Source organism: Sorex fumeus, unplaced genomic scaffold (assembly GCF_029834395.1).
Source record: "Sorex fumeus unplaced genomic scaffold, SorFum_2.1 ptg000063l, whole genome shotgun sequence".
NCBI classification, from domain to species: Eukaryota; Metazoa; Chordata; class Mammalia; order Eulipotyphla; family Soricidae; genus Sorex; species Sorex fumeus.
This window is the reverse complement of record NW_026606120.1, coordinates 49,700,793-49,712,821: the sequence shown is the minus strand read 5'-3', so window position 1 is coordinate 49,712,821 and position 12,029 is coordinate 49,700,793. Positions and strand designations below refer to the sequence as shown.

Genomic DNA, 12,029 nt, shown 5'->3' with positions numbered 1-12,029 from the left:
GTGGAGGAAGAGGACCCACAGTAGAGCAGATTCTGGATTAAGTTCCAAGTCCCACTTCCAGTGCATTTCTAGGACTGCTGAGGTCCCCTCTCACCTAGCCTCTCATTTGGGCACCCATGGCTGTACAGGGACCTTCCTGCTCGTGTCGCTGCTCAACATGGCCCAGGAAACTTTCATATAGATAATCTGGAAGAGTGTGAGCTGGCTGATGAGAATGGCTCTTGCTTGCAATGCTATAGGTTCATGTGAAACATAGAGATCTTGAAGTTTCTGTATAAATTCTGTAAAGATCAAGTCGCATTAGTTGTAGGTGCATTCTCAGGGGATATCTTCTGTACCCATTACTCCAATCAAGATCTAATACATTTCTGGCTCCTAATTCAGAACTATTATGATTGATTTTGTCTACTTTCAAACTTCTTGTAAGTGTAATAATACTGAATAGTCTTATTCCTGGCTTTCTTCACTCACTGCTTTACCTATTAGGTCAATCACATTGTGAAGGAATCCATTTTCTTCATTGATATTTACAATTATTTAATGGGCATTTGAATTTTATATTTTGTTGATATCCTTTATAATAATACTAACAAAATACTTATTGAGACCATAGAAAGAATACAGAAGTAAGGCACTTTGCCTTGCATGCAGCTGTGGTCATAACAATGGTTCAAATCCCAACCTCACATATGATCTCTGGAGCACCACCAGGTGTGGCCCCTGAGCACCATTGGTTGTGGCTCCACCACCATCCCCCCTATTTATTACTATAATCTAATTTAGTGGTAAAATATTGAACATTTTTATTTTGAGAAAATGTTTGAGAAAATGCAAATATCCACTATTGTCATTTATATTCAACTCCTTATTAGAGGTCCAGGCCAATGCAATAAGTCGAAAAAAAGATATTGAAAAGGAAGTTGCAAAATTGGGTGGGGAGGGCGCAGAGAGTGGGAAGGTGATTTTCTACATAATCATATATGTAGAAAATCTGAAGAACTATTATAGCAATTGACAAGTTGACTTAACAAACTCACTAGTTACATCAATATACAACATCAATTTTATTTCTATATATTAAGAATATTGATAATAGAAGTTTAATTATTTTTCAAAACAAGAAAGAATTTGGGGCTGGAGCAATAGCACAGTGGGTAGGGCGTTTGCCTTGCATGCGGCCAACCCAGGTTCGATTCCCATCATCCCATATGGTTCCCCGAGCACCGCCAGGAGTAATTCCTGAGTGCAGAGCCAGGGGTAACTCCTGAGCATCGCTGGGTGAGACCCCCCAAAAAACCAAAAAACAAAAAAGAAAGAATTTATGTTAAAGACATAACAAAGTAGCACAAATACACATCCAAATGCAAGTGAGAGTTTTATAAAAGAGAAAGCACAAGGTGTCAATTAAAACAGGATCCATCAAAGAGATTCCCCTACCTGAGGAACACTGGCACGAGATGTGTTTGTCCAGGAAATTCACCTCTGGTTGGATAAAGTGGAATGCATGCATGAAGGGAGCAGTATTGGATGGGAAGTAGAATCTCTGAGGCCCTTTCCTCCATTGTAATGTGCTCTCTTACTGTGCCTGAGAGAATTTAAGAGTCATCAGATCCTTTGGAAAAGAACTTACTAGCAAAGAGAACTTTCAGAGGTTAAAAACAGTTCTGAGCTGGTGGCTAAAGTTAGACAGGGAGTTCAGAGGCAGGAAGTGTTTGTGTTGCACAGAGACAAGTTTCACAGAGGCTGGTTCTAAGCTAGAGTTGGATGTGCTTGCAGTAAAAATAGGCTGATCTTAATAAAGGCTGAAGATGATGTGCAGAAACTACTGCTCACTGACCTCTCTGTCTCCCTCTTGATCGGCTTCATCAATCATTTCCTGCAGCCTCCTTGTCAGAAAAGTTATCATCCAACTCCTCGAACATTATTCTGAGATTTTTGAATGATATTTTTCCAGTTTCATCATCATTGAAGAGCTTGAAAGCTTTTGGAATTTCTTCTCTGGTATCTTTCTCAGACATTTTCTGAGTCACGACAACCAAAACATCACTAGCATTCACTTTCCCAGGGCCTTCCTTATCAATTTTGCTTACCATTTTCTTGATCTCTTCTTTCTTGGGTTCAAAGCCAAATGCCCTCTTTGGCACCTTAACTTCTTTGACATCTATGATCCCAGTTCCATCAGCATCAAAAACATCAAAGGTTTCCCGGATCTCTTGGATCTGCTCTTCAGTAAGTTTTGGTTTTGGACTCATCCCTTTTCTCTGTGCAGCTGATGCCATGTTTACCTTCTTGAAATTCAAAGCCCAAACCTTCTGGGCAAGAACGAAGCAGAAGAAGTGGTGTCCATTGTGAAGATGTGTGCAATAGAGGCAGTGGGGTCTTTAGAACTTTAAATTAATTTCCATTTAAAATGTAGGTGTGTGTGTGTGTGTGTGGTGGGGTGGGGGAGGTTCTGTGTGTGGGTATATGATAGAAGAAGGGAGAGTGATGCCAATGAAAAAATATTTGTGTGTAAAAGAAAATACAGATAGCAGAAATGACACCATGGTGATACATCAGAAGATTCAATATTGAAAGTTGACATTGGACAAAATACTCAATGTAGTCTCAGTTGAAACCCCATCTGTGGCTGTCTTCATTGGGGCAACTTGGAGGGGGGCGAGTTGAGTTTCCCTCCCAGCCCCAGCAGAGCCCCAGCAGCCAAAAACCTCCAGAACCCAACCACACAGCCATACTCAAGGCCACTCTCCACGGGTTCGGACAAGCCTCACCTACGTAGGAACCTGCAGAAAAACCCAGGTATGTGGAACCCATGACTGAGATCCCTAAGCTTGCTCAGAACAGACTGGGCTTCCTCCCCTAGCTCCCTAGTTTTCTAGTAGCTTGGGAGTCACACCCCCAAGCTGCCTCCAATGCCATATAATCTCATCAATGGCCAAGATCCAAAAACTATGAAATAAAGCTCCTGGAAGAGAGTGACACAGAAGGTCCTGGAGCCACAAATGTGGTTGCGCAAACTCTTATACCCTAGCCCACTGATGTACCAAAAGTAGCACATATATTCGTTAACATACATGCCTATAATCTCTTATACAAGGGCTTAAAGGACTCCAGGGTGAAATACAACAATCTTTTTTCTTATGGAGGAATGGAGGCAGCAGGTGAAGGTGCATGGTGGTGGGATTGGTGTTTGAATATTATCTGTAATAAACTATTGTGAATAACTTTATAAAAATAAAATAAAATCTAAAAAAGCAAAAGAAATCCTAGCTGTATGAACCAGAGTGATAGTACAGCAGATAGGGCGCTTGCCTTGTACCTGGCTAGCCCCGATTTGATCTCTGTCATCCCATACGGTCCCCCAGCCTGCCAGGAGTGATTCCTGAGCTCAGAGCCTGGAGTTAACCCAGAGCACTGTCAGCTGTGACCCAAATAAAATTCCCAGCATTATTTTAAAAATACAGATATATAAGGGACCTTAATCATTCAGTCCTTGTCACAATCATTTAATTCTGCTTTTGCTACACAGAAGCAAGTATAGAAGTGACGTAGACATACATTGCTCCAACACATTTTTATTTACAAAAACCAGTTGTGGGCCAAATGGGTCTTGCAGGCATTATTTTGCTGACCTTTGGCCAAAACAGTCATGACAAAAAAGGGAAAAGCTGGGGATTAATGTGAAGATTCATTAAGTAACTAAAAATGGTATATGACTAATAGGGACTTTGTCTGCAGTCAGACAAGCCTGTGTGATAAAGCATCTGCTATGAATGTCTAAGAAGTCAAGAATATAAACAGTAATAAATTGTAATTTCCTTTTCCCATAAGTGATTAATATCAGCAGAGAGAAAGTTCTTTCTAATGAGAAACTATATGACTCTATCAAATGCCTTGCACTCTTCAATGCTTTTAGTCAAAAAATTAAGTGAAGATATAATACTTCATAATATCTATACAAGCAAAATAATATCTAATATATTAGAAAAGAAGATTAAGTTCATAAACACTTCAGTGAGGATGGAATAATCAAGTAAAACAAATTAAATTTGTTTTTAAAAATTATGAAGTCCAAATAAAGTTAACAGAGATTTTTTTTTTTAATTTCTATTAGTGAAACACCATGAGGTACAGTTGTAGACTTACAAATTTTTGTGCTTGGGTTTCAGTTATACAATGATTGAGTACCCATCCCTCCACCAGTGCCCATTCCCCACCTCCAATGCTCCCAGCATCACTCCCACCCCCCCAACCCCCCATCCCACCCCACCCCTGTGGCAGGGCATTTACTTTTGTTCTCTCTCTCTCCTTTTGGGTGCTGTGGTTTGCAAAAGAGGCCTTGAGTGGCTATCATGTTCGGTCTATAGTCTATTTTCAGCATGCATCTCTTATCCTGGGAAGGTCCACCCAACACCCTTTACTTGGTGCTCCCCTTTCTATCTGAGCTGCCTTCTCGCTCAGCATGTGCGGCTGGCCTCCAAACCATGGAGTGAACCTCCTGGTACTTATCTCGGCTCTTCTTGGGTGTTAGTCTCCTAATTTGTTACTTTATATTCCCCAGATGAATGCAATCTTTCTATGTCTGTTCCTCTCTTTCTGACTCATTTTGTTTAGCATGATACTTTCCATGTAGTACCACTTATATGTAAATTTCATGACTTCATCTTTTCTAACAGCTGCATAGTACTCCATTTAAACGAGATTTTAAAAAGATGCATGGAACCAGAGAGATAGTACAGTGAGTGGTTAAGGCACTTGCCTGACAATGGCCAACCTGAGTTCGGTTCCCGGCACCACATATGGTTCCCTGATACCACCAGGGGTGATCCCTGAGCAAAGAGCCAGGAGTAAATCCTGAGCAAAGCCAGGTCCGGCCCAAATCTCTCCTCCCTAAAAAAATATTTGTGTACCAGGTGGTAATCATTGTATTATTTAGAACAGATAACAAAAACATAAATGAAATGTTCAACAATAGTGGGAAAAGTTGACACATTATACAATAGAATTTTTTCATTCGTCGATTGCCTCGAGCAGGCCCCAGTAACATCTCTTTCATCCTAGCCCTGAGATTATATTCAAGGCTCTTTAGGAGAATGAGACCCATCATTGTTACTGGTATTTGGCATATTTGGTACGCCACGGGGAGTTTGCCAGACTCTGCCCTGTGGGCAGGCTACATTCAATAGCCTGCAAGTTTGTCCAAAGTAGGAATGAGATAATAAGATGTCATAAAAAATACAATAGAATGTTATATAATGTTATACAATAGAATGTTAAGATAAAATACTGTCAAGAATTTTATGTAGCAATTGTGATTGGGGTAGGGTATGGGTCAGATCCAGCTATACTCAGCTAATATTAATTTTTTTTTCTTTTTTTATTAGTGAAAAACCATGAGGTACAGTTATAGGCTTACAAATTTTGTGCTTGGGTTTCAGTTATACAATGATCAAGTGCTCATCCCTCCACCAGTGCCCGTCATCCATCCCCACGGGTCCCAGCATCCCCCCCCACCCCTCATCCCCCCCCCCGCCCATCCTGCCTCTGTGGCAGGGTATTCCCCCTTGTTCTCTCTCTCTTCTTTTGGGTACTGTGTTTTGCAAGAGAGGCTTTGAGTGGCAATCATGTTTGGTCTATCGACTACTTTTAGCATGCTTCTCCCACCCTGGGAGGGCCCTCACAACACTCTTCATTTGGTACTCTCTTCTCTATCTGAGCTTCCTTTTCACCTAGAGCCTGTGGCTGGCCTTCCATTCATGGAGCAAAATTCCTGGTACTAATCTCAGCCATTCCTGGGTGTTAATCTCCCTTTTTGTTGCTTTATGTTCCCCAGATAAATGCAATCTTTCTGTGTCTATCCCGCTCTTTCTGACTCATTTCACTTAACATGATACTTTCCATGTAGTACCACTTGTATGTAAATTTCATAACTTCATCTTTTCTAACGGCTACATAGTACTCCATTGTGTAAGTGTACCAAAGTTTTTTTAACCAGTCATCTGTTCTTGGGCACTCAGGTTTTTTCCAGATTCTGGCTATTGTAAAGAGTGCTGCAGTGAACAAACAATTGCAGATGTCACTTCGACTATACCTTTTTGCCTCTCTAGGATATATTCCCAGGAGTGCTATAGCTGGGTCAAATGGCAGATCAAATTCTAATTTTTTGAGAGTCGTCCATACTGTTTTCCAAAAGGGTTGGACCAGCCGGCATTCCCACCAGCAGTGAAGGAGGGTCCCTTTCTCGCCACATCCACGCCAGCACCGGTTGCTTTTGTTCTTGTGGATGTGGGCCAGTCTATGTGGTGTGAAATGATATCTCATTGTGGTTTTGATCTGCATCTCTCTGATGATTAGTGATGTAGAGCATTTTCTCATGTGCCTTTTTGCCATTCAAATTTCTTCTTTGCGAAAGTTTCTGTTCATTTCCTCACCCCATTTTTTGATGGGGTTGGGTGATTTCTTCTTGTGGAGTTTAACCAGTACCTTGTATATCCTTGATATCAACCCCTTGTCGGATGTGTACTTGGTGAATATCCTTTCCCATTCTGTAGGCTGTCTTTGTATTTTGGTCAATGCTTCTTTTGAGGTGCAGAAGCTTCTTAGTTTAAGATAGTCCCATTTGTCTATCTCTGTTTTCACTTGCTCGGCCAGTGGCGTGACATCTTTGAAGATACCATTATCAGCTAATATTAATTTTGTGTTCAGGAGTGACCAACCCCTGCACTCAGGGATCACTCCTGTCAATGCTTGGGAGACCATCTGGGATGCTGGGAATCAACCATGGTCAGGAACGAGCAAAGCAAGTACTTTACCTGCTGTACGTCCTCTAACCAATAAATTGACCAACTGGTTCTTGGGGGACCATTTGTGGAGTAAGAAATTCACTCCAGGGTTGAGAGGATGCTAGGTAAACACCTTGATCCCTGTACTCGGTTTCAAGCCCCAGCAACTATGGTTTTATATAATGTCATTATAAAACGGCGTTGAAAACTAGTAGTGACTTGAAATATACAATCTCAACTTTGCTTTAAAATATTAAACTAGAGGAGTGGAAGTAGACAGGTGGATGTGGCTAGGGGGAGGTCAATGAAGAGAAGGTTCTGTGCAAGGACATTGAATAGTATCAGCAACCTGGCTGTGATACTGTATTACTGTTTTGCATAATGTTATTAAGTGACATCTTGGGGATCCTTCTGCATTATTTTCTACAACTGTGTGACATGTCAATGGTTTCAAAATTTTTAATTTGATTTAATTTTAATTCAATTAATATGTATAAAATATACATGGCTAGCTGCACCTAATTTTTCCTAGTCGGTGAAGTGTCCTTAAACATAGATGTCTTTGGGGCTGGAGCAATAGCACAGCGGGTAGGGCATTTTCCTTGCACGCGGCCAACCCAGGTTCGATTCCCAGTATCCCATATGGTCTCCTGAGCACCGCCAGGGGTAATTCCTGAGCGCAGACCCAGGAATAACTCCTGTGCATCGCCGGGTGTGACCCAAAGAGAAAAAAAAACACGTAGATGTCTTCAATTCTAAAAAATTTATCATATTTATATGATACATTTATATATAATAGTATATCTTTTTTGTTTGCTTGTTTGCTTTTATTTTTTACTGAATCACTGTGAAGATACACAGTTACAAAGTTGTTCACAATTTGGTTTCAGTCATATCTTAAGGAATATCTTAATATTCCTAGGAACAAGAAAGTCCTGAGTTTTTGTTTTGTTTAGTTTAATGTTTTTTTTGTTTGTTTTGGCTTTGGGGACAAACCCAGACATGCACAGGGCTATTCCTGGCTCTGTGCTCATAAGTAACCCCTAAAGGTGTTTGAGGTCAGAGGGATTCAAACCAGGGTCAACAGAAAGGAAGGCAAACAAGCACCTTATCCCCTGTACTATCTCTCCTGCTCCTTTTTAGTGTGCTTTATTTATTTTTTAAATCCCCTTTCTCCTTGCTTTTGCTGTGGTGACCGGAAGTTTGGCAGAACTGAGTCAGGCCTGTGCATGCTGAGGGTGGATTGAACCCATGACCTCAGGGATTGCCGCTCAGCTATCCTCAGGCATTCATCCGTTTCTTTCTTACTATTTCAGAGATAACATCAACTCTGGAGAAAAGTCCCTTGTATTTTGGTATAAAATACATTCATTTTGACTGTACAATCTCAAAGTTTTAAACATATGAACACGATCATGCAACTAATACTCAGATGAAGACATAGAACATACTCATGAAGAGAAAATGCCCATTGTGTTCTTTGGGCTTTGGGTTCATTCGCTCTATTCTTTCCTGCAGACATAGCCACTGTTCTGACTTCTATCATCACTAGTTGGCTCTGCCTATTCTTTATTATTATTATTATTATTTTGCTTTTTTGGTCACACCTGGCAATGTACAGAGGTTATTTCTGGCTCTGCACTCAGAAATTACTCCTGGTGGTGCTCAGGGGAACATATAGGATCCTGGGAATCGAACCCAGGTTGGTTGCATATAAGGCAAATGCCCTACGTGTTGTGCTGTCGCTCCAGCCCCTGACACTGCCTATTCTTGAAAGGGAATCACATAGGATATATGTTCTTTTGTGTCTGGATTCATTTGTTCTACATAATATCTCTGATCGAGTGATATGTTGAGGTCATTTTCTAAACCTGCAATTGGGTTCTTGCAGACTGCTTAGTACTCCAATATGGATGTATGGATGTAGCCCAATCTACTTATCAGTATACCTGTTGTCTCCAGCATATGACTATTCTAAGTAAAGCTCCTGGGAACATTTTTGTGTGGTGTGTTTTGTGGACTCCTTTCTTGGGCTAAGTATAGAGGAGTGAAATTCCCAGGTAGTGTGATAACCTTCTAAATATTTCCAGTCAGTTTCCCAAAGTTGTGCCCATTGACACATACCTCCAACACCCACTCACCTGCAATGCCCAAAAAGTATAGTTTGTTCTTCCTATGATTTACTAGCATTTGGTATGGTTGGCTGTCTTGTTTCAGCTAGGCTGGTGGATGCAGCCCTCCTTTTATCTTCATGCCAAATATGTGTTGAAGACTCTAAGTCAATTCTCCCAAAAATGTTCCCACGTTTGGACTGTGACTTTCTGGTAGTATCCTACCCCCAGTATTTCTTTCCCTTAGACTAATGAATAGCCCTACAGAGCCCAGTGAAGATATTATTCCCCCCCGCCCACAACTTCCCAGGTGGCTCTTCCTGATCTCCAGGCATCAAATCAGAAAGAACACACTGAGGATAGTCATCCTTCAACTAATTCTAATAACACCATTGGGTTCCTATGAGGTCAGTGTGCTCTATTTAGTACTGGGATGTTGTTAAGCTTCCACTGGACTTTAACACAGATTGATAACTCCTACTTAGACTCATTATTTCATAAGTTTCCAAATGAAGATATTATTATAACATTCCTTTCACACTCATTATCTGTACTCATTTATAAAGTACTCTTTCTTATCAATTATTTGATTGCATTTAATATACTTCCTACCAGAAAAGCAAATGACTCCTTGATGCTTTTTATTTTCAATATCAGAATAATTACTTGTTCAACCTCCTTGCTTCTCTACAGAAACTAATGAACTTGAAGTATCATTATAAATTTAAGGATTTATAAATATTGGAAGTGTTTCAATTCATTGCAATCATTCTTTTCAATGCTCAGACTGTCTCCTGTTTGTCTAATGTGAGTGCCTCCAAGTTAGTGCATTGCTGGAGAGTTGGTTCTGGTGGTGCCCTGGGAACCAGAGAGTGCCAGGGATTGAGCCTACACCTCCTGCAGGCAAAATATGTGCTCAGCCTGTTGAACCATCTCTCAAATTCCCTGGACATTTTATCAGGGAACTCGCCAGAAGTACTTGGAGGCTGAGACCTGTCTGGATAATACGTGGAAAGGGCTGTGGGTCTAACAGTTTAGTGTTTGGGCTCATTGATGTAGTATCTGGTAGGGGAGGACCTCCAGGGCTACATCTGGTGATGCTCAGAAGGGTCTTGAGAGCTAGTAATAAACTTGGGGTCTGTGTATGCACTTCCCTTTTCAGCTAGCTCCTTAGCTAGAAGTGCACAAAAATTTTTTAAAAAAATTTTATTAGTGAAACACCATGAGGTACAGCTTTAGACTTACAAATTTTTGTGCTTGGGTTTCAGTGATCCAGTACCCATCCCTCCACCAGTTCTCATTCTCCATCAAGATCACGATCATCCTGCTGTTTGTCGATTGCCTTGAGCAGGCACCAGTAACGTCTCCTTTGTCCTAGCCCTGAGATTTTATTTATTTTTTTTTAATTTTGAAAATTTTAATTCCCCTTGCTTTACATAAACATTGTGATTTACAAAATTATTTATGATGATTTGTTACAGGCATTCAATATTCCAACATAAGTCCCACCACCGTTACACCTTCCCTCCATCATTGTCTCCATTTCCCCAACCACCCCTTAAGTCTGCCTCCATAGCAGGTCCTCAATAATATTATATTGCTTTTTGTTTGTTTGTTTGTTTGTTTTGCCTTTTTTGTTTTTTTTTAAATTTATTTATTTATTGAATCACTGTGGGAAAAGTTACAAAGCTTTCAGGTTATGCAAATATCAAACACATTTCCCTTTACCAATACTTATTTTTCACCATGAAGAACCCCAATAAACTCCCCTCCCAACCCTCCCAATGCCTGTGAGGCAAATTAATTCTAGTTAACACTCTATCTACTTTGACTAGATTCATTGTTTTGATAAAAGATGCCCCCGTTATTATTTAGATTTTACACCCCCAAATCAGACATGCTGAAAAGGCATTGTGAAATAATTTGTTTTCTACAGCTGGTCATGAGAATCAACTAATGTCGTGTGGCCGCAATAGCGGCCGCACAATTTTGGATTTCTGGTATTTTACTTATTAACCCTGGAAGTATTTCTGCTGAGAGTCAGATAATTATAAGATTGGTTTCTGTGCTCTGGAGCCATGGCTGTGCTGGAGAGCCGCTTGTGGGGGGCAACTCGTGACCTCAGTAGGACGTGAAGGATGAGCCGGGAATACCCCCCTTCCCATGAGGTTTTGGTCGCCCCATTACAACCAGCTCATACCTGGCTTTCCACAAAGCTCCCAAGCGGCTGCCATCTTTCTTTCCAGAGGGAAAAAGGCAGAAGAGACCAACACCCTTTCCCCTCTGGGCAGGCATGGTGGCATGGATTAACACATAGTCCATTCACTTTTCTGCTGCGAGCTGCCGTAGCCCTGAGATTTTAAAGTGCCATATTCAAGGCTTTTTCAGGGTTAGAAGAATGAGACCCATCATGTTACTGGTATTTGGCATATTGGGTACTCCATGGGGAGTTTGCCAGACTCTGCCGTGTGGGCAGGTTACATTTGGTAGCCAGCCAGGTTGTCCAAAAGTAAGAATGAGATAACAAGATGTCGTGCGACCGCAAATGCAGTCGCACGCTTCCAGGAGCTGGGTTTTGTAGTCTCTGGCTGCTGATGGGATTACACGGCACCAGGGGGTCAGTTGGTGGGTGTGACCCCTGCCTACTGGAAAATGGAGGATCTGGGTGGAGGATGCTCAGCCCCAGATCCAAGCAAGCTTGGAGATCTCAGCCTCGGGACCCACATGCCTCTGTTCCTCTGCTGGTACCTTCATGCGTGTGGAGAGTGATCTCAGCATGGTTGTGGCTGGTTCTGGAGGTCTTCGGCTTCCGGAGCTCTGCTTGGGGCAGGGAGGGAAACTCAACCCGCCCTCCTCCAAGAAGATCCGGCAAGGACGGCCAGGCATGGGGGCAGGAGACTCTGCCATTCTCCATCATCAATGATGATCATTCTCCATCATTTACATTTTTTTTTAATTTTTGTTAGTGAAACACCATGAGGTACAGTTGTAGATTTACAAATTTTTGTGCTTGGGTTTCAATTGTACAATGATCAAACACCCATCCCTCAGCTAGAAGTGCATAAACATTTTTAATGCTTTTAATATCAAATTGCTCTACAGAGGGCTCTAGCACTTGGAATGCCTAATATAAAGA

General features: G+C 41.4%; 1 protein-coding gene across 1 annotated transcript; it reads right to left on the bottom strand.

Moving 5' to 3' along the window:
* Nucleotides 1–1,865: 1,865 nt before the first annotated feature.
* Nucleotides 1,866–2,279, bottom strand: LOC130036106 (centrin-2-like). Its single transcript, XM_056128079.1, has one exon. The coding sequence runs from the start codon at nucleotides 2,277–2,279 to the stop codon at nucleotides 1,866–1,868; it is 414 nt and encodes a 137-aa protein (XP_055984054.1).
* Nucleotides 2,280–12,029: the final 9,750 nt, after the last annotated feature.

Excerpts from the sequence above, each read along its gene's own strand:
- LOC130036106 (XM_056128079.1), bottom strand. The coding sequence starts at position 2,279 with ATGGCATCAGCTGCACAGAGAAAAGGGATGAGTCCAAAACCAAAACTT.